This window comes from Gallus gallus, chromosome 24, assembly GCF_016699485.2.
Source record: "Gallus gallus isolate bGalGal1 chromosome 24, bGalGal1.mat.broiler.GRCg7b, whole genome shotgun sequence".
NCBI lineage: Eukaryota > Metazoa > Chordata > Aves > Galliformes > Phasianidae > Gallus > Gallus gallus.
Window position 1 is genome coordinate 4,360,155 of NC_052555.1, and position 22,870 is coordinate 4,383,024.

A 22,870-nucleotide genomic window follows, 5' to 3' on the forward strand; every position below is an offset into this window, starting at 1 on the left:
GTCAGTAGCTGTGCTGCAGCTAAAGGTGCCATCATCCCTGTGATGCTCCGACATGTGTCACTTAGTGGTGCTGGAGGTGCTTTGTTCCCTGTGGGGATAATGGTCACCTCCTGCTCCAGCAGTGCTGAGCTCCTGGATGCTGCTGGGTGCTCCTGTACCTCCGAGCCCGTCCTCACCAACATTAAACAGCCATAGGAGGATAAGGTTGAGGCGAGATGTTTGAGGCTGCTGGTGGAAATGGGATGACCACATCCTCCCTGTGGGCTGGCTGCATTAGCCTGAGCTTAGTAGAACTGCCAGAGCGTGTTCTTATACAGCAAAGGAAAGAACGTGTGTAAATGGGATGCAAGCATACAAGAAGGAGAGCACCCACGTTAGCACAGCAGGGCTGACACTACCCCCATCTGTTAACTAAGTCACTCTCCATCCATTTCCCCTTTCCCTGCTGTGCACCCTCGTGCTGTTTTGCAGCCCCCCAAAGCAAGGGGGGAGATGAGCAAGCTCATCTCAGACACCAATCCCAGTGCTGTGTCAATAGCTCCAGGTGGCACGTGCAGCGCAAGCAGAAGCTTGCTCCTTGTTGACACAAGGATTCCTGGGCTGATTGCAAACTGGGAGGAAGAGAACAACAGAGGGGGACCATTCAAAGGCTGACTGTGGATTTGCTGGCCACGAGGAGCATGCTATTTCCCTGCTTTCCTTCCTTGTAAAAGCTGATTACATGAAAATAGCTCGTGCCGTATCTCTAGCAGAGCTGGCACGGCGCTACCAAACGCCAGTCCCTGCCGGGTGGAGCAAACACATGGGCACACCGAAGTGAGGATCACCCCACTCTGAGCCACGAATGGCTCCGGCAGCAGCCTGCAGTTATGGAGAAAATAAAGGGCTCTTATTTTAAGCGGTCGCTCAGAGGATCTGATCAAAAAGCTTCCCTTGCCAACCGCCCAATGGCTTTTCCATGGTGCCACTTGGAAGCGTTTGTTCAGTGATAACGAGCCTTTGTTCCCGGTGGCTTATCTGAAGCCACAGGTAGGAAGAGATAAAGCGTGCAAACAAAGGGTATGACGCACTGCCAGCGCTGCTGATCTTATAAAAGGGACATTCCTTCTCAAAACAGCTGCAAGAAGTGGAGATGCTGCGATGCGACTGAAAGGGATGAAATTCACTGCGGCACAGAGGGCAGCGCAGGGGATCACTGCTGAGCCATGGGAGGGATCGCCTCCAGGTCGAGACACAGAGAATTTATTGACCACTTTTCCTCGTCAATGCAGTTCTCACTCATTCGGGTCTCGTTACAGCATCCCATCAAAGCAAGGAAGCACATGCTTGAGCCGGCCCGTGCCCAGATGCATGCAAATTTATGCAAACACATGCAAATGTGCGTCTGCTTTTTTTTTTTTTGTCAGAGGGCGCTGGCAGGTTTGTAGGCATGATGTAGTGAGAAGCAGTAGCCAACCAGCAAAGAGGAGGGATGAGGAAGTCAGAAGGTCTGTAGGATCGGGATTCCTGCGTTTCATAAGAGCTTTTGTTTGGATCTGCAAAACAGTCGTTGAGGCAGTCCGGGTTTGCAAGGCTCACAACAAAGCCCTGCTGCAATGAGTTCGTGGGTGACGGACAAAGTCAAAGCCGTGATTTAGGAGATTGCCCTTCACCTTATTCAGTTCAGTCCCAATGGAAGAAAATAACCTCCGCAAGACTGAGAGAGCAACAACATTCAGAACATGCACTGGGGGTGAGAACCTCCGTGCTGGCTGTCACGGCAGAGCTCTCACCCCCTTCAGGCACCTGCTTCCACTCCTCCTGCCCCACACACTGCCAGCTGATTGCACAGCAATTCACAAATCATTTCACAGAAAGGATAAGAACGTCTTAACGTGGGATGAGGATAGGAGAGAACTCACGCCACGTGCTTGCTCTCAAAAGCATCTGCTCTCCTTTCACGGGTTGGGGTGAGGGATGGGGCAACGGAGAGCTGATTCAGCTTCCTTCCTCAAAGTGCTGAGAGCAGGGATAGCAGCAGCTTGCAGGAACCCTCACTTGGAGGTCTTCAGTTCAGCCGTGCCCCTGGAAGCTCTGCAGTCTTGGCTCGACCTCTCTGGTCCAGTCTTCCCCCCCCCCCCCAGGTTTGTGCATCCCAGGGACTGTCGAGCTCATTGCACATCACAAAGGCTTCAGCATTTCACCCAGTGCCTCTGCACAGGATGTGAGCAGTATTTCTCAACCATTGCTACCAAGGACCATCTTGTGTTCTGGCCGCCCGTTGCCACCAAACCAATGCTTGGCTGCATGTTAAATGCTTGTGCTAATTCGTGTCATGGGATTATTAACATTCCCTGTTAACAAAATAAGCTTTTCAACCATCTCAGAGGTTATCTCCTGATATCTCCCATGCTACTCATGGTCCAAAGGCCACAGGTTGAGAAACACTGCCATCCCACTCCGGTGTACAGATTCTGGGGGCAGAGACACGCTGGTTAACCATCCGCGTGGTGGTTCTATGGGGCTTTGTGCCACTGGCTGACGTTGAAGCCATTCCAGAGGCTGCAGGCAGCCTAGGATCTGGCACTTGGGCAGCAGGCAATGAATGTCGATGCGACTTTCCCTCTCTTCAGCAAATGCCTAATCTGCAAAAAAATAAAAATAAAAAATAAAAAAAATGCAAAGTTTTATAAAGCACCACACGAAACTGTGGGGAGAGACAGGCACAAGCTGTGTGTGGACACTGAGATGCATACATACACACACACCCCTCATTATATACACATATAGGCGTAACTAAATACACATTCCAACACACTGAGACTCAGATGAGCTCCAGGAGCCTTTTCATACCCACAGACATGAAACCTCATCTTGGCTTGAGTCATGCTGCCATTAGGGAACAGCTGTAGATTGGTATAGCACAGCTGTGGCACTTGGTGGTTCATGGTGGCGGTGGCTTGATGGTTGGACATGATGATCTTGGAGGTCTTTTCCACCTGAATGATCCACTGACTCTAAAGCCTGCTTTGTGCTCCTTGATTATGGATTTGCTGAAGTAGGGATCCCCCAGCAAGCTCAGCCCCACGCCACACAGCTTGGCCAACGCTGTTGGCATACAACATCCTCACTGTTTCCTCCATTGAAGGCAGAGGGCACTGGTGCAGCAGGAACACGTACCTGGTCCCCAGCTTTCCCAGAGGGAGCCATGTGGATCGGCTGATCGTTGTCTAAGTTTCGGATGCTCGGGTCCGCCCCGTGGTCCAGGAGCAACTGAATGATTTCCTTCTGGTTCCTATCCCCATGCAGCGCAGCTGCCATGTGCAGGGCTGTGTTTCCATGAGCCTAAAAATAAAGCAAAACCCTCTGAAGGGCTGTGCCCCTTTCTTAGAGCTGCCCTCGGAGTGGGGCTTGGCGAAAGGAGATCAAGAAACCTCACCCCATTTCTTAACCAGAGCTGAGAGAGTATCCCTACCCCACGTTCCCCATCTGTGGCTTCAGCAAGAGGTGCTCCGAAAGGCACTGCAGAAGCGTGCAGAGAGAGCCAGAGCTCCAGCAGCTCACATCCCTCCATGCACCACAGCCTGAGCAGGGGGGGCTCAGCACGGGGCACGGCACCTGCCCATGCAACCCTAACCCTGCCCAGTGGGGTATGACCCGTAACGGTTTGACACGGCACGCAGATGCACAAGGAGAGGTATTTTTAGTCGGCACCGAGTCTCGTTGTGGCAGCTGTATCTGTTTGTTCCTCCCTGAAATAATCACACGTTTCTGATGAGTTTGGGAAAGATGGGCGCAGATGGCACCGCGTAGCACTACTCCAACTGTGGAAAGGGATACGGGTGATTTTCACCTCTTGTTTACCAGCGTGACATAAGAGATGTGGAAGCACAAAACAAAACGGCGAACTAGAATGGAAATCTCATTAGCAATTCTCAGGCGAGGCATTTTTACAAGCGCTGAACAAGCAGACACTTGTCAATTTTACCATCCCATAAACTCGAGGGATAGTTTATAAACTCTTTATACGATTTCTCGTATAAAGGAAACATCTGCATTTGTTTGCTGCATCTTGGAGGCAGAGGCACTCGATGGCTTCCAAACCCAGGCACAGGGCCATGAGGACCAGGCCGGCTGGCAGTGCTTGATCTTGAAGCCCCCTCCATTGACTTCAGTGGGAGTTGTGTGAGCCGCTGTTTCAAAGCACCACATCTGGGCTCTAGAAATCAGTGAGATGAAAAATACCTCGAAGCCCTCAAATGCTTTTCTCATCGTGAAATCCACAGCCGATTGGATTTGGAATGAGACAACTTGCAAAGGGTGAGCCAGGAAAGCCAAAACCCAAAATCTCCATTTTCTTCTCTTTGTTGTGCTTGGAAGAGATAGGAAGAGCAGACACGACCAGCCAACCCTGCCACTACATTTCTCCCTGTCCCAGGCATCCCACCAACAACGCTCCAAGCGATCCTATCGCACTAAGAAGCTCTCCCAGCATTGTGATCAAGAGACAACAGCAGACTCCCCTGGACAAGATAGCACGTGCCTGATGGCTCTTAAAAGATACAGAAAGAATGCAGTAAAAGAAAAATAAAAACCCACTGTAATTACCCGTGCATACACGCTAAACCAGACATGTTTTCCCATCCTCCAGCCCAGCAGGTTGGATTTTGTGCCCTAGCAAACAGCTCAGCTCTGCAGGAGCACCCAAATCACCACCCAGACCTGCACAGAGGTGGCAGCTGCTGGGATCTCAGTGCAGGGCGATTGCTCGGCAGGCACAGGAATGTCAGGATCTCCGCTCAGGAGGATGGGTGCAGCTGATGCAGCTACAAGATAGTGTCACTGCTTTGTGTCTGCTCAGAGGTGAAGCGTGGGGCAGGCAGGGGGTGGGTGACAGCAGCAGTGCTGGAAAGCTCCCAGCTCATCCAGGATGGCTGTGCCCACAGAAACAGTGCACTGAGGCAACATCTCAGCTCTGTAAACGGAGCTATGCAGTGCCTGAAGCCATGCATTTAGCACTGGAGCTTTGTCCCTTGCTGTGCAGGGCACTGCTGGGGAAGGTTACCAACACACAGCTGCCCCAAACACTGCCAACAGCAAAGCATCACATCACTGCTGAGCTGTTTCCTCAGACTTCAGCCCAGAGACACAAAGCTCCCATCCCTCTCCAGGAGACCACTTCCCACCTCCCTCTCGCCCTCATTATCTGTCTTGCTGCCAGGGCTCAGCCCAAGCCCTGCACTAAGTCCCATTGAGTGCCTCTTTGCTGCTCAAAAAACGTGTCTGGGAGGGGAGTCAGTGCTTTCTGCAGGACCCCAGGGCTTTCTGCACCACCTCTGTCCGCACTCACCTTGCTGTTGATGAAGTCCTTGGATTTGAAAGCATTCAGCTCCAGGAAGTAGCGGAGCAGGGAGACGTTCCCATCCTGCACGGTGTAATGAAGAACTGTCTTGTTGCTTTTCACATCCTGTTTAAATGCAGGCAAACACAACCAGGTGAGAATCTTTCTGCAGGAGAACTTAAGGCAGAGTCCCCGTACCGACAAACAGCAGAGGGACAACTGAGGGATGGGGAGAAGCAGTTCCTACCCGGCTGTAGATGGAGGCTCCCGCCTGCACCAGCTGCTGCACGCAGCTCTCCAGCTCCCAGCTCTGGTGCTGCAGATCTTCACTCTGCTGTTCTGGCAGTGCCAGGCGGCCCCGGTCCCGCAGCAGTGTGTTGTGGGCCAGGACAGCACAGTGCAGCGGGGTATGGCCTGGGGACACAGAAGGGAGGGAGCAATGATGGTCCTCATCAGAGCAGAACCATAAGGGGAGGGTGTGAGCTCCTGATGGAGCTGCGGGTGTCCCCGCTCACTGCAGGGGAGTTGGACCAGGTAGCCTTTAAGGTTCTCTTGCACCTCAAAAGATACCATGCACGCATCTTGGCAAGGGCGTCTTTAAGCCCCGAGACCTTTCCCTAATCCCAAAAGTCCCATTCTGGCTGCACGGGCAATCTGGGGGCATTCTGGTGCGTGCTCAGCTCCACGTGTGCACTGAGGCACCACTGAGCTCTGTGGCATTGGAGCTTCCAGCAGTGATGCCTCTGAGCCCACCGCCCCACACACCAGCCAACCCCAATGCGCATCAGTCCGCCGCATTGCTGGTATCACTTCTTTCTTTCTTTCATTTTTGTAGGACCACCATCAAATACTTGTGCGTATGGTCTCACCTTCAAAATCCTTCATTTCTAAATCGAGAGGTTGGCCGTGTGAGAGTATCACCTGGGAGTGACAGAGAAATGGGATGTTTTTAGCTCAGCAGAATGTTGTCCAAACCACAATAGTTGGAGCTAACTAAGGACAGGAAAAGACAACCAACCAACCCCCTCCCAGAACAGGCAATTAGACAATAGATAATTATAATTATATTATCTAAAAAAAACCATAGGCTAAGTGGTTTGGCACTAGATTTTGGCACTCTGAGTCCTATTTCCTAGCAGGGATGTCGCTCAGGGTCGCACAAGATGATCACATTCCCCAGGTCCCCTAAAACTAACCCACAGATACCTAAAACCGAGCTCAAGGGTGTCAACCTCCTCACATTCCCCCTGCATTGAGCACAGGCACACCTTGATCACATCACTTCACATTTGCTCTGAGTTACTCTTAGCAAGGATAAGCGTGCAAGCAGAGTGACATAGTGGTCTGGAGGCGAGTATTGCTTGGATTTAGCAGAGAGCAAAAAAACTGCCTTAAAGAAGAGATCTGATGCGATGAAGCCAGACAGCCCCTTGTCTGAATTACTACAGATCAGGCATATTTTGCTCTGGACTGAATGCAGAATGTTGTTTGCATTACAGCATCTTGCATGGGGATTTGGCTGCGCAGTGACTCATCCCAACCCCGTCGTGTTGGACAAGGCGCGGGAGGATTAGTCAGAAACGTTAGGGCTTGTGCTCTCTTATCGTAACAAGAATATAATATACCCAAAGCAAACACTGGCAAGAGGCTTTGAGCTGCCTGATGTTTAGAGATTAGACGTCTCAGGTGTTAAGAAGAAGAACAAAACCAAAAAACGCCGTCGCATGTCAAGCCTGTGACCCAGGCAAGGAGCAAACCCGCGTGCACTATTCCTTGCTCCCTCTTATTCCCCTTTTCATGTTGAAAAAATAAACACCGAGAAGAAGAACAAAAAAGATTCGTTTCCACAGCTCCAGTTGGCACTGATGGAATTACCTGAATGCACGGTGCTTTAAATGAAACACCTGCTTTCCAAAGAACGGCCCGCGTTACACATTAACCACTGCTGCTGGCCCTGCTGGGATGTGTGCCAGGCAGAACCGATGGCTGCTGGAGCTGCGTGTCCCACAGCATTGGGTTTACCCGACACCCTGCAGAGTCTTGCTCAACCCATGTGAGCCCACCGTGTCCATCCCACCATCAGCTCTGCAGGAAGAATTTATTCCCCTCACAGATATGCTGGGGAGATTCCTTCTGTGATGGCGTTGGCTGCAAGTCCTGAATTAGGGAAAAAAATCCCTAGGAAAATCCTAGCATGAATGGAAAGATACGCTTATTTCTCCTCTTAGAATCTTAATTGCTTACAGACGTCTTCCCTTCTGAAAGAGTTATTTAAAGACGGCGATAACGAGATGATAACGTAGGCTTACATTGCTAACAATTAAACCATAAAAGCTTTTCCTACCTGGAGAACCTGAGCATACCCATACGTTGCAGCGAGGTGCAGAGCTGACTGCCCTTTGTTGTCTACAGCATTGACATCTGCTCCTGCCTGGATCAAATCGTGGACGATCGCTGGCTGCCGGGCTGTGACGGCCACCAGGAGCGGGGTCTGGAAAGGGCAGCACAGCAGAGAGCCCTGAGAGTTGGGAAGGAGATGTGATGATAAAAAAAAAGAAAGGGAAAGGCAGACTGGGTCGCATGGGACCTAGAAGGCCAACGGTTGTGGTGCACAAGCCAGGGGGAGCTCACAGGCAGATTTGGAGTCCCATGGCACCGTGTGTGAGGGGTGCTTCCCAGCTCCTGCTGAGCTCTCCTGCCCTAATTCAGATGGCAAACCAAGTGCAGCACTTTCAGAATGCCAGAGCAAGGCATAGCACTGCTCAGAGCTTCTCCTGCAGTAACAGAGAGGCTGAAGGGGGATTTTCACAGCATCAGTTGCTCTCAGCCACGCAGCCTGTGCCCATCCCAAATGCTGCTGTTTGCAGGAGGAGGTGGTTGGCATTACCTTTCCTCTGTGTTCCTTGGCATCAAGTCTCTGCAGCTCCTTCATGCGCTCTGCAGCTGCCAACGTAAACGCCCTCATACCTTTAGCTGCATAAATATGTAGAATTCTAAGACAGTAAATAAAGACATCGATCACTGCTTGGCCATGGATCACCCTGGAAGCAAACAGTTCTACAGGGTAACAGCGCTGCTTTGGAGGTTTTACATCCAGAGTTCCCCCAGACTATGCCACAACCCCAAGGGCTTGAGATTCAGATATCCCATTTCCAGGAACGGGGTTTCCTACCTCAACATAACTGCAGCTTTCCCAATCCCTCAGCACCCCGAGCTTTGCCATGCTGGCTCCTTTCCTCATCAGCACTTTCCCTCGGGTGAGCTTGACACTTGTGCCACGATGTACCAAAGTCCCCCACCAACTCAGCCTTGGGGCTCCCACTGCTTTGGGGTCACACAGCCCTGCGCGCCATGGGAGCATAAAACCATGGCACAAGGCAGCCCTGGCAGCCCAATTTGCTCCTCTCCAGACAGCAACATTCAACACCTCTTACTCATAAACCGGTGGGCAGCCGCTTCTTCCCCCAGGTGATTTTGTACCCCAGAGCCACAGCTTGCAATTTTAGGAAGTAGAAATGCAACTTCACGGCTGGTCTGGTTTGCAGTCAAGCTCAGCATGAGCTGTGAGTGCACACCACGCATCCCCATGGTTACCAATAGCAGATAACTGTGATCAAACCAATACCCAAACAGCAGCAGTGCTTGTGTCAGCGAGCAAGCAGTGCTCCCAGCCCACATTTGGACCACGGAGATCCTCTTTAGCCTGCCTCAATGTGCAAAACTAGCAGAGAGCCCAACAGCTGCTTGGGCTCTGGGCTGTACTCATGGGCTGACTGCTAACCCAGCGCTGGGTTATACTTCTGTGTAGGAAATAAAACACTCCAGGCGTATGGAAGTTACTATAGATCTTTATTGGAGAATAGTTTCTCTTTTTCTAACCAGAACAACCCAGAAAGAAATTCTGAAGCAGTTCATCTTTGGTATCCACACACAGAATTTACATACATTGAAGTGAAAGGAATTAAACTGCAATCTTAGCAACCACAGGCTTGGTCCACACACCTATTATCCCAGTTTTACTGAATGATTCTGTACTCATAAAACTGGAGTAAGCAGTGGTGAACCAAACTCCTTCTAATTAATTTCTTTGCTGGGTTTTTCTGCAAATGTAAGCCACTGATTTCAATGCGCCTGGACTACTGCTATTTTCAAGTGACTTAACGATCACTTATATTGATCTATTGCTCATGTCGTCTGGATTTGTGGATATTAAACCATGAAATACGCTTTGAAAGTCCTCAAGACTTTTGCTCTGGTCTTGCAAACCTCACTCAGGCATTAAACATTAAGGTTACTTGAAATATTGCCTGGGTGGCAACTGGAGTGCTGGGCACCAGGCAGTCAGCAGTGCAATAAATTACTTTGCTTAATCTCACAAGTACTGAACTCAGCTAAGGATCCTGGGCTTCAGAAAGCAGAAAAACCCAGAGAAATTGTGTTCATCAGCCAAGAGCCCCCAGGTTTTTTTTTGTTTTTTTTTTAAGGAAACGATAAACAAAAATCAGAAGGGGGTACATCTCCTGCAAGTATGTTTGTGGCACGGCACTCCTGAGCATCAACAACAGTATTTACAGCGGCATCAGAGGAAAAGGTAAAGCTACTCATCGTCTGGGAAAGAAAGCCAGAAAGCCATAAAGAGAACGTGTGCACCTGTGAGCTTGAGAAACTACAGCGCAGAGGAACTTTCCATAGCAGTAAGGCACAAGAGAGGTCACTAAGGTTCCCTGGCTCAGCACACCACCAACTTCATACTCAAACGCTACAGAAGAAACAGAAGTATTGCCAGCTAAGAGTAATGTCAGGAATTTCTTGTGAGGCTGAAGTCCAGATTTTGGAAGACCCTGTCTTCTCAATGATTTGCTGATATGGGGCCATGCTGTGCAATCCTGACTCAGGCAAAACTCTCGGTGACGTCAGTGGGACCAGGATCTGTCCATTGGTAGAACACGCAGCATTACCAGCCAGCCACAGAACCAGCCCCCCATCTCCAAGGTGGAAATTCAGAGTCCAAAAAACACTCTGCAGATGAAAGACCACAACCGCAATGCACTGTCCTTCAATACCTACACGTCTGTCTTACAGGGACAGATAAGGTGAGAGCTTTGAGTTTCACCTTCACGTGAAATCAAAGGTTTCACCCAGGTCGCTTTGCATTGCTCTGTGCCCAGAGATACCCAACTGCACTGCCGTGTAGTTCAACTGCATTGACTTTTCATCTTTGGACCGATGCACCCATTTGCACCAGCAGAACAAATGTACCTTCTACCTCTTCTTGTGTCCCAAAGGGGTGGTTCAATTTTTAAAAGTACCAATGAGGGCCCCCAAACATTTTCTAGTGGCATAAACAGCTCTACAGACAGAGCAAAGGCATACACAAGGCATTTACACTGAGCTCTAGAAAGCAGTCCTACTGGAAAGGTCTTGCTAACACTTAAAGGCGAGGGCACCCTCACCAAACACTGCAGTTGGCCATGGCTACACTACGGTTTGTCCATTTCAGGCTGTGAGATGAAAGTCACCTCGTGCTGAGGCTGTAACAGCACAGACATTGGGTGCTGGGCCCCAGGACAAGGCAAGTTTCACTCAGCACTCAGCCACGGTGTGCTGGAATTGGACAATAAAACCTTAAGTCAACTCGCTGCCCTCGCCCCCTGGGCCAGATTTCCCCTGTACTCAATGCACATGGTGATTCCACGTGGAGCATTGAGTACACGAGGACAGGACCCAAGATGTGCAACTTAAAGCCCTTCAACAGAGAGAGCGTGGTTTAACACATACGTATCATTGTCTTCATCTTCTAGCAGCAGCTTCTCTATGGGCAGCGTGCCGATGACCCTCCGGGCATCCTCCAGCTCCTGGGGGGCAGGCTCAGGGATGGAGATGGGCAGGGGCACAAACTGCGGCGTGGGGAGCGTGGAAGAGGCCGGCTGGTACTGCAGGGTGGGGGCCGGCAGCGCTGAGAGGGGCTGTGCCCACGGGAAGTAGGTGAGGGGCGGCTGCTGCTCCGTCACCTCCAGTTGGGGCACCACAGCCGGGGTGCTGCTTCGGGGCTGGTGGGAAGGAGAGGCATTCAACAGAATAAAAGCATTGGCCATTGGGTGGGGCGTGGGGAGGACGCGAAAGGAGGGGAAGGATGCTCAGTCTCACTTTGAACATCCCTTTTCCTGTCTCTCTGGGGGAAGCTTTACACCCAGGGTGACAGTTTTCCCACGCTGGCTCCCATGAGAGCGGTGGCTGTGGGTGTCCCAGGTGCTCGCGGGCAGTAGCTTGTGCTCATGACGAGTTCCCTTCAGCTTTCTGTTCCCACTCCCACCCTCGCTGCAAGGCCATGAGACAGCTTCGCTCTGCACTGAACACTGCCTTCTTTGGCAGCGTTTTTTTTACCAAGCCATTTTTCTGGCATGGCCAGTGGGTGTTTCCTGGAATTCCCTTCACTTTTTTTTCCCCCTCAAATATTTGGAATTAAATAGTGCAAAATCCCATGAAGGCTGCACAGACCCCTGGAGGGACCGCTTCCTTCCCATCCCTGCAGGCACTCAGGGCCAGGTGGGATGGAGCCTGGGCAGCCTGACCTGATAGGTGGCAGCCTGGCCCATGGTAGAGGGTTGGAACTGGGTGATCTTTGAGATCCTCTCCAACCTGAGCCATTCTATCATTCTAAGTACTTGACTTGACAACAGTGTTCATGGACCATAGAGTAAATCCACTCAGAACCACAGCTTTCTCAGCTATTGCAAATCCAAGATGAAGAACCCCTCCTCCAATTAGAGCCAATGACAACAGTAAGCTGAACGCTCCCCATTAACATTCCTGCGCTGCAAACAATACTGCCTAATGATACATAACTGTCCACAGTGCTGAAGGAGTGCGGAGAGAAATGGCAGAGGAGCCTCCAATCTCAAAGCAACTTCAAAGCACTCCAATGCCCAGCGTAGCTCAGAAGGAACTACACTAGGAGAACTATGTGCAAGAATGAGCTGTGTTATAATAATTAAATTATATGAATTATATCCTGCACTCCTCATTGATGTTTTCTGGAAGGTGGGGAATTTGCCATCGTTTATACATAGGTACCTTTGACTTACCGTGAAGTTGGTGATCAGTGGCTGAGAAGCATAGGTCAGTACAGACGAGGGTCCAACCAACGTGTAACTGGGACACATAGGCTGAATGTACATGTCCGCAGTGTAAGGACAGCTGGCTGCTTCGTGGGACACGTAGTCAGGGTAAGTGGTCCACTGAGTCAGAGGCTGCAGGGATGAGGGAGAGGGCTGGGAGAGCCAGCTGGAACAGAGCGCTCCTTCCTCTGCGCCGGGCAGTGCAGGGGCAGCAGCATCCACGTCGATACATGGCTGGCCTGGAAGACAGGAGGGGATCACAACTCAGTTCTGCACGGCTTTCCTTGCAGCAGGGCTAAGAAGCACATAGAAAATCAGGGAAACATTACCCATTGGTGAGTAGGAAGGGAGTGGCTGGTGGGGCAGAACAACCTAGAAAAGAGAAGGAAAATATCCAAGGATTAACACCATAAGCAGCACCCTCTCTCCCTTCAGCCAAATCAATGGCGGCTGAAGCTGCCCAGCACCTTAAAGGCAAAAATGTATTTATTTCACAGAATGGGTTGGGTTGAAAGGGACCTTTAAGATCATCTACTTCCAACCCGATTGCTATAGGCAGGGACACCTCCCACTACGCTAAGTTGCTCAAAACTTGGTCTTCATTTACATCTCATTTATATATTATGTTTAAAATAGATTTCATGCTATCTCCAGCCAACAAGAGGTTCTGCTATCTCTGAACGCTGCTGATACAAAGATTTCTCTCACTGCATACAGCGGTGCCAGGGCCTCTTGGTTATTTAGCTACCCAACCAAGCTTTGCTCCTTCCTTTCTTTGTTCTCCTACCGTTGTGGCTGCTGCTGCAGTGGCATTATGAACATTTCCCCGTTTCCTTTTCAATAGCTCCTTCACTGGCTCTTTGACACGGACCCCTTGGTAGGGGCGAGGCTGCGGCTGTTGTTCTGAAGCAGAAGCTGTAAGAATGAAAAAGAAGGAGAGACAGGTGGTGTTTATTTTCTTTTCTTGCCCCCTGTTTTCCTGCAGAACATTCCTACTTTCCCTTTGGTCTATCTGCTTCCCGTTGCTCCCATCCCGCAGGTGTGCAGAGCAGTGATTTATACCACCTGAAGGGCAAGTGGGACCGAGTGAACCTGCAGGTTGGTTGATGAGATATTCGAGAGAAATATGGTATAGTCCCTATTTAGAAGCAAGCTGCAAAGAGAACCGAACATGAAGAGCATCCCCATTTGGACAGCCATTGCAGCCATCACTCATCGGACATATGTGCCCCATGGCTTTCGGGAGCAGGCAGGGTGAGCTCAGCAAGGTATATGATGAGACGATGGGAGCAGAGGGAGCACCATCCATCATCAACAGATATTATCACCCAACATTATACACAAAGTCATTGGAGGCAGTTCAGAGCAGGAGACCATGGGATAGCAGAGCTCAGGAAGGCCCCGTGTTTGCAGAAGCACTGATAGCAAGACTTGCTGCCTGCCCCTTCAATTGGTAAGCATGCCAGTTGGTAAGCTTCCATTTTTCAGGACTGCAGGTGGCTTTATGAAGCAGCCCAGCTGGATATCCAGCTCAAATCATCCATGTAAAGCACCATCCCAGCAGGAAGCGCTGACTCAGATTCACTCTCTGTGCTTTGCGCTGCAGAACAAAATGAAAAACTGAGTCTAAAACTGCAAGAGGACCTCAGAAATATTTGGCAGAGTTAACTTTTCTGCTTGGATTTCTTTTGAAAACGAAATCCTTATATTTTCCCCCAGCTTCGCAATACCAACAGTTTGCTCCTTCAGCCCCACCACATGCCATTTAATCACGAAATCTTGAGAGGCCATTATAAATACTTCTGGCAGCAGATAACACCACAGTTATGCGTGGAACTGCTCTCTTTGTTTGTCACCTCTATGCATATAGGGAAAATTCCATGCTTTAGAGTAAAAGGAGAGCTGATTTCTCAGCCTCTGCCTGATGTGTACTTGTTCTCCCTGACCATTCCTTGTAGAACTTTAAAGCGGGTTGCCTGCATTCTCATAACTCCTGTGGCTTTGCAAACGCAGTTAGCAAAGGGAATGAAGGTCGCTTCGTTCAACACAGCTCTGCTTTTACAGTGCAATTGGCATAAAGACAATAATGATCTCTGAGCGCTACCTGAAGGCAGTGCCACACAGCACTGTGCTGTGGGCTGCACTGATAACTCCGAAAATGAGCTGAATACCGGGCAGGTCTGAAACGAAGCCCATCCTTAAGGCACTTCTTGCTCTTGCATGGTGTTTCTTTGGAAGCGACACGTTGGTGCCTTACCAAGAACATCTCAGAATCGGGTGTTGCTGCTGTTTATGCCGAGCAAAACCATCGGCTCTGCCAAAGCCAACATGCTGTAGCATGCACGAGGGGCAGAACGTCCCCCCTGGCAATGCCCTATCCCCAAGGCACGCTGCCCTCATAGCTCCTCCCTGTGGGGTTGGGTGGGGAAGGATGGCAGTTTCTGGCTCCAGGTTTGGGGGATGGGAGAGAAGAAATTTACTGTAAAAGCTGACAAATATACCTATTCACAGTTTCCGGTGTAAGCAGAGTAACCAAAAAAAAAAAAAAAAAAAAAAAAAAAAGAAGAGATAAGAAATAAAACCAAAGTCTGCGCAACGTATTTCGGTTCCCCCCAAGCTGACCTCCAGAAATAAAAATAATGCTAGCACAGCTGCTTTTCCACTGCTCAAGTGTGCACCACGTCTGAGCAGCACAGAAAAAGTAGAGCAAGCTGAGCTTGGGCTTCAGCATGCAATTCCTCATCAAGCAACATAATGTGATCTTTTACAAGTATTTTGGGAACTGATGACCATTAAGTAGCCTTAGGAAGAACATAGCTGGATGGAGTGCTCTCCAGCCTCTTCTACCAGGGTTGCCTTAATGAACTATCAAGACTGCCTTGAACTCGCGCTCAATAAAGACTGTTACACTGAGCTGCAATGCACCAACAAACCAAAAACAAAGAACAGCATCACGTGTATTTTGGTGCTCAGGTGTGCACAGCACAACAGCCATACATCCTCCTTACCGGGCACTGGGTCTAAATGTGCAGCTGCTTGCTGAAGCAGTACAAAAGTACAGAGCATTGGGAGCATAGAGAGAAGAGAGGGAACCTGACCCAGCCAGTAGGATTGGCCATAGTTTTGGTGTGCAAACTTATTTGAGCTCATTGCAACGCTTTGGTCAGGCCGCCTTACAAACCCAAGCTCCTTTCATCAATGTTATCACTGGTTGCATTTGCTGATTGCTGAGAAAAGTCTGGCATGAACCCCAAACCCTTCGGAGCAATCTCTCAAAGTGGATGGAGAGCACCAAACGGTACCAAACACAGCACTCCCTGCAGTGCTATGCATCAGAGCCAACAGCAGAAAGCCCATAGAGGCGTTGGGATTGAAGGCTGCTCTGCCATTCAACTTGTTGAGATTGCAGAGAAGCAAACGACACTCTTGCCTCTGCTTCACAAGATTTCCTTTCTCTGTGCTCATACTCTGTGTTTGATAAGCTATCAACCAATCAGTGCAACCAGTGCAAACATTTAGCTCTTTCCCTCCGATGTAATAAAAAAACATTGAAAAGAAATACAATAGAAATCTTTTTCTTATTTACACTAACACCAAAAAGCAAATGGTTTCTCCTGGATAACAAGAAAAAATTGCATTTTGCTTAACAAACCACTGACATTTGGCCTTCGGTCTTGAAAATTCCATAGGGCAGCTGCTGACACCTCTATGGTGTGCAGAGAACTTTGGTGAATAAAAAGTTAAAAAGAGGGGGGGTGGGGAGGCATAGCTCTGGATACACTGCTTGGATGCTTTGACTCCCATCCAAATCTTTTTGCATTAAGAAACCATTGCCCATTGAGGAACATTGAAGCAAGAGACTAAATGTTGCACTACATTTGCCTGCATTTGGTATTCAGTTCAGACTCAGCTTCCCTCAAAATGCTTTTTAAAAGTATTCAATCTGGTAGCATTGGTTTGCAACTGATGCCACTTGGAAATGAGCCGTGATCGAAGCAGACAGACTTATTTATACCAAATTTATGGAGTTGTGCTGGTAGTGACTGGTCGGGCTGGCTGGTAGGTGCTGGGAGTCATGGCCAACAGACCATTCTTTGGCTGAGTGCACGCAGCACTGCTGAATAAACCATGAAGAAACTCCAAATGTAGCGTTTCCCCGTGTTGTCTTTGGTCATTGCCCACTTTGTCATCTCATCAGTGGTCTCTCCATCTGGAATGATGCCCAAGGGCCATGGTGTTGGCATGGTGTGCCCATTTGGAGGCCTGAGGGCACCCCGTGCTTCTGACACATCCCAAATCTCCTGTGAGGTGTTGCCAATCTTTTATAAGACAACCCTGACTAAGAGAACTGGACCAGAGCAGGTTATTTCCTACATTGCTTGTCATGCTGAGGGTGTGTATCTCAATAAGGATTTAGTTAAATGCAAAGTGCTAAGCAAACATCTGGGCAGAGAATCTGCTGTACAATAGCAGAGCAAGAGCAAAAGAGACAAGCGATGGTTCATTGCTCAGCATAAGGAAATGAACTCGGGAGGGTCCTTAGTGTAATTAAATCAATAGACTAAATATTTCACTTGCTTACCAGCAACTCGGTGCTGTATTTGGTCTCTTTCTGCTCAGTTGCTTAGCACTACAACGACCCAACGGAGTGAAACAGATGATTGCCACAGTACTATATTTCACAACTGTGCCCAGTCCCATCGTTTTTGGGTGTTTATCTACAACTAGAAGATGGCCAAGAACCAAAGCAACCTTGGCTTCCAGCAGACCCATGTGCCATCATACCCTGCCTGTGTCCCTCCTGCGTGCTTCTGCACACCGCCCTTGTAGGAAAGGTCTCTTCCACACCTCCAGGAGATGTAAAGGAGTGGAAGCCATGGGAGCACTGTGCAGAAACTGCATTCTGCTCCAGCACAGGGAGATGGCTGCATTGGCCGTGTGGTGGTGAGGGCTGCCAAAAATTATCTGTTTCAGAATAAGAGAACTCCCGTTACAAAGGGGAAGCTGAGATAGACAGAAAGTGGCTTAACCATAAGTCTCACCCGCATGTCCCAATTCCTCCCAGCCCAGAATACTCTTTCCATTTTAGTAATGCAAGCTTTCCATTTAATTGCCGATGTGGTCATTCATAGAGCCCGACACCTGCTTTGTAAAGCATGGATGGGCTCAACTTTCATGCTATCCATCTTTCCCAGTGGGGTTTTACCAAAATTAAGACTCACAAGATGCGACTTACTGCAGTTTCACCTCTCGGTCTCATTATCTGATACTTTCAGAAAGGCGGTATAGAGCCCCACATCTGTTGAGGGCAGAAAAGGCTTCGGGGGCTTAAAAAGCGTTTGGTAAGAGGTTTGCAAAGGGGAAGATTCACATCTCTCTGTTGCACGGGAATCCTGCCTTACCTGCACCAATCCCACAAGACTTGAGTAGGAGTTGAGTGTCCAAATCTTACTGACCTCACCAAAAACACCACGTCAATGTGAAACACTTGCCGAATTGCAACCTGCTCGCATACCCTCTCATAACAGAAGTAATTTGCATGAGAGGTATGTTCATTTTGTCATCAAAATACAACATGGAGTTGCTATCTGCATACAGACACGTAAGAGGAAAGGTGCTGCGCAATAGAAATTTCCCGTCCCGCCGAGCGGCCGGCTCCCATCCAGCAGAATCCTGCCAAAAGCTGGGAAGCCCCTATAGTCACTTTGCTCCTGCCGTGGGAGGGGATGCTTTCAGGCTGTGCCTTTTGCTCAGCGGAAGCGCTGGGCCCCATTCCTGCACAGAAGCTCCCACAGGGTCACGGCACAGTGCGCATCTCCAGCCATGCGAGACTCCCCAGAGGATGAGGGCCTCTGGTCACCGCAGGGCTGAGGGCTGTCCTGTTCCTGTAGGGCTTTCTGCTGAAAGGTCCTGTGCAGAAGCAGGAAACTGCCCCTCAGAAGTGCCCACGAGAAATGCCCTCTGGTGAGGTGACACCTATTCAAATCACTGCGCCGCTCTTCAATTTTCAGTTTGTTTGTTTTGATCTTCGGTTGTTTTGGTTTTGTTTATTTCGTGGCTGGGGTAAAATACGGGGATGATACCATTCCTTTTGAAACCTCCCGTTGTGCTAAAAACCCATTTAAATCCATACTGAGGCATCCTGATGGAGGAAGCTGCCAGGAGATCTGTGCAGCCTCCTTTCATACAGGTACAAATGGAGCAAACATTTCTGCCTCTACCTTTGCATTCCAGCTGGAACTGCCCTGAGCTCAATTGCAAACGTAGCTGTGAAAAGCCAACGTTAGACAGGAGATAAGGAAGAAGGTTTGGCACTGAGGGCGGTGAGGCAGAGGCACAGGTTGCCCAGAGAGGCGGTGGTGCCCCGTCCCTGCAGACAGCCAAGGTCAGGCTGGACGGGGCTCTGAGCACTGCTGGAGCTGTGGCTGTCCCTGTGCACTGCAGGGAGTGGCACCAGGTGGCCTCTGAGGGTCCCTTCCAACCCAAACCATTCTATGACTGTGAGTCTGAATAGTGCTCGAAGCTGCTTTCTAACCTGAGGACCATCAGGAAAGGGCACCAAGCAGTGAATGGATCCAAGAGTGGGACAGAGCAGCAGCCCACAGAAAGCTGCTGTACAGCAGCTGCACAACACACAGAGCTGGACTTACTGATGGCTCTGTGACTTGCATGAGGACACTGGGACACGCGTGTGGTCACAGGTGTTTTGGGCCAGATGGTGCAGGAAACACGAGCCCACAGCTGGTCACACTGGCAGAGGACAGAGGGACTAAATGGGGACTCAGAGCTATTGCAAAGTCTGACTTCCACTGAAATCACTGAGGCCCAACACCACACTCAGCAACACATGGAGAGTCAGCACAGGGAAGGTACACACACCCCAGCCACCCTCGGAGCACTGCTCATGGCTACACCTGAAGCCAAAGCGATCCATCGCTGCAGCGCAACAGGAAAGGAGCAGGATAACAGAGTGACACTCAACAAATGATCCTACATTTAGGTTTAGCAAAATACCCAAAGGCCTCTGAGACTGAGGAACCTCAACCATGCCATGACACAACAGACACCAACAGCAACCAGATGCCAGGCTGGTCCAGCAACCAGCCCATGGGCAGAGGGAAGCCTGGCTGCTTCATCTGCAGCAAGAGAAGCCAAATGCAGGCAGTTGCTGTCTTTCAGAACAGCAGGAAGCATTGCTACGATGGGAGAGTCCAGCCCTGGGGAGTTCAGGGGCATGGGGGGAACGCAGGGATGGGCAGAAATGGTGTTGGCTGGAAACTCCCAGCGGGGAGATGGATGACTTTGAAACATAGGTTTTGATCTCCTCTGCTGCAGGCTTGCAATTCTTGCTTACCTGTGAAAGCACTGTATGTGTAAAAGAAACAACATATGGGGAAAACACCTTATCAGTTGCCAGTTTGGTTCTACCTACAACATAGCTTGTTACTATTGCTTTGTCATTGCAGTAAAAAAAAAGAAGTAATAATAAAAAGAAGATGGATAGGTGTCTCAGATGGAAGATAACATCTGACCCTTGCAGCACGTTTCACATCATATACCTACTGGTTCTGAAAACAGCACGAGATCATCGGAAACAAGGTGTGTTACCATAGTGCTCCTGCTTGCTGCTGACTACTCATCACACAAACTGAAACACCACGGTGTAAGCAGGCAGGGCTTCTTACTTCAGGGCTTACAGTTTGCACAACGTAATTTCACAAAGACACGTTTGGGCTTCCAAAGTTCCCAAGTGGAAAGAGTAACAGGGGCTCTTAGCAGGGAGAACAGAATTAAATGTTAATAAGTTCAGAAAGACGCGGGCATCGTAAACCCGTCTCTATAACCTACAGGCTGCTGTGTCAGAGAGAATAAGATTGGCCTTAGCTCCATGTTCAATAAGACCTTTTTAAGAAAGAAGCTTCTTCCAGTCGGATATATTATATTATCCCAGGTTAAAAGACAGCATGGTGAAGTGCCAAGGATGGCAGCACGGCTGCAGAAATGAATCTGGTCACAGCATCATAGAAAGGCTTACGTTGGAGGGGACCTCAAAGCCCACCCAGCCCCAGCCCCTGCCATGGGCCACTAGGTCAGGCCCCCTCCAACCTACAGATCCGCACAGTGAGAATGAAAGAGCTGCAGAAGCAGAGCAAACACCTACCTGCATTGGGATCGGCAAATCATCTGCGCAAAGGTGGGCCAAGAGTAGTGAAATTATCTTGAAAACAAGAAAACTGATTTCCTGTAAACTCATAACCGTATTGCCTTTGCTCCTTATCTTTATTATTAGTTGAAGAAAAAAAAAAGTACATATCAAAAAAGACACAGAAATAAGCTTTCTCACAGGTTTCACTTTTAAAAAGGAAAATTCTCTGGTATGTAACCACCGTAACCTTTGATATAATACCTGCATCCTGTTATTGTTTTTATGAATCATACTCTTCCACTTGATTCATAGTGATGAATGCCAACAAAGCAGCAATGCTGCCCTGTCTTGATATCCCTGCTGGAAAATCAGCATCACGTTCTCATTTGTCTGTCCTGAGAGCGCATCTCTTCCTGAGCATCTCTCCCGTGCTATGCTAACCCTCCCTTATCCGTCACACCTTCTCTATCAGATACGAAAACAAAGGCAATCAGAGCTCACTTACATTTTTGCCAGTGCATGCTGAGCGGTGGGACGGAGCCTTTCGTCTCTTGGCTGAAGGCAGTCGGGCTCTTTAAGAGCCAACGTGGGGATGACTCCCTTTCGGGGGACGCGATCACTGAGTGTCAGGATGTTTCTTTCAGCTTTTTAAAAGCCCCGTGTTCCCGCTGAGCTCTGTGATGTCATCACATCCTCCAACCACAACTACTTCTATATTTTCCCTTGCTCTGTGTTGTTCTTCATGACGCTAAAAAGTTCCTCCAAGACCAAACGCGCTCTGGAAGGTATTAAGCATCAAGCAGCACGTGAGATCACCAAGATCCATTTAAACAAACTACTGAGCCCGGAACCTGCCTCTCATGGGGCTTCTGATGGAGACTTGCAAAAATGGGGTCACACGGCAGAAGAGCAAATGGGGTTTTTTTAACAAGGTGTTGACCATCCGTGGCACTGTGGATGACCTCAGCTCATGTCCAATGGCCATCCCGTTGCAATCGTGGGCTCCAGACACTCAACCAGACCAAACCAGCACACGCTCCGCGTCTGCGGGGCCCTTTAAATGCCCACGACTTTTAAAACACAAAACTGGAGTGTTTGCCCCTGCCTTATGAGAATCTCAACTCCCTGGGGCTGCTAAATTTGAACTTGTGAGGAAACACCTGTAAACACTTCAAGCCTCATTAAACGAGGACGTCCTTCATTTAAAAAAGAAACCTCTCCTTTTTCTGTTTTGTTTTTATCAAAATACAGCACTTCCTACCAAGGAAGAGCTGCCCCTTCCAGAGAGCCTCGCAGAGCTGAAGGGAGGCTGAGAGACTGCCATAGGAGCTCAGGTACGTTCTGAACATTAATCGTAGCAACACTATTGTATCTTCCCTATTCATACTGCTGCACAAATATGATCTCTTTAACCACTTGGCATTCCCATTGAAAGAACTGGTCTTTGTTTTTGGCCATGAGTGTATCAAAGGGATTCCATGCCTTCAAAGATGCCCAATGTGTCTTGGGAGAGGGTTCATGCTGCAAACCATTTTGCAATGTGACACTGGCATGCATTTCCCAAAACAAAAACCAACAAGCAAACCCAATGGACTGATAGAATGAAGACCACAGAATCACAAAGGTTGGAAAAGACGTCCAAGACCAACCAGCCCAACCATCCACCTACCACCAATATAACCCCACTAACCCATGTCTGTTGGTACCACATCTAAATGTTTCTTGAACACGACAGATTTGCCCAAGGAAACCCACACGGAAACAGCCTCCAAACCAAGCAGTGACACAAAGGAGACCACGCAGCTCCACACTGCTGCTCTCAGCAATAGGCCCCCACCTCCTGAGCATTGTTCTGCCGTGCTTTGCATATCTGCATTCATTCTTACTACCAGCTGCACGCTGCGATATCCTCTCTGCTGTCAAAGTGCTTAGTAATAGCAGGCATGCTGTGAGCTAACACCGCACAGACAGACAGGGGAGGGCCCAGCTCACAGCCCTGTGCTGCTGGATGAATGGAGGGACAACGCTGGAACTGCCTTCAGTGCCATTCCCTTTGCACCAACGTTAGGAGAATACGTGGACTCTCCTATCTCTGGTACAGTAGCTATTGGATTTCTCCCCAGAATAATGCAATTATAGGAGTTCATTACAAAACAAACAAATAAATAAACAAACCCCCTTCAACGTGTAGAATTAAAGGCTTATTTTCATAGGATCATAGAATCGCTAAGGTTGGAAAAGACCCACAGGGTCATCCAGTCCAACCATTCGCCCATCACCAATGGT

At 49.3% G+C, this 22,870-nt stretch overlaps 2 protein-coding genes across 4 annotated transcripts; both read right to left on the reverse strand.

The window, feature by feature from the left end:
• Positions 1-1,226: 1,226 nt before the first annotated feature.
• On the reverse strand, positions 1,227-7,906 carry LOC101751887 (NF-kappa-B inhibitor delta-like). The gene is made up of 6 exons (XM_004948052.4): positions 7,665-7,906; positions 6,190-6,241; positions 5,568-5,734; positions 5,330-5,446; positions 3,160-3,324; positions 1,227-2,624 (listed from the first exon to the last, which is right to left on the reverse strand). The coding sequence occupies exons 2-6, from the start codon at positions 6,203-6,205 to the stop codon at positions 2,553-2,555; spliced, it is 537 nt and encodes a 178-aa protein (XP_004948109.3). The 5' UTR covers positions 6,206-6,241; positions 7,665-7,906; the 3' UTR covers positions 1,227-2,552.
• Positions 7,904-21,205, reverse strand: POU2AF1 (POU class 2 homeobox associating factor 1). Of its 3 annotated transcripts, none has more exons than XM_040652016.2 (6): positions 21,090-21,205; positions 13,226-13,353; positions 12,768-12,810; positions 12,406-12,677; positions 11,099-11,370; positions 7,904-8,313 (listed from the first exon to the last, which is right to left on the reverse strand). In XM_040652016.2, the coding sequence occupies exons 1-6, from the start codon at positions 21,103-21,105 to the stop codon at positions 7,908-7,910; spliced, it is 1,137 nt and encodes a 378-aa protein (XP_040507950.1). In that variant the 5' UTR covers positions 21,106-21,205; the 3' UTR covers positions 7,904-7,907. The 3 variants fall into 3 exon arrangements, with proteins under 3 accessions (XP_040507950.1, XP_015153417.1, NP_989506.1); XM_015297931.4 differs by lacking the exon at positions 7,904-8,313 and adding an exon at positions 9,153-10,249; NM_204175.3 differs by lacking the exon at positions 7,904-8,313 and having other exon boundaries at positions 9,153-11,370.
• Between the last annotated feature and the right edge of the window lie 1,665 nt (positions 21,206-22,870).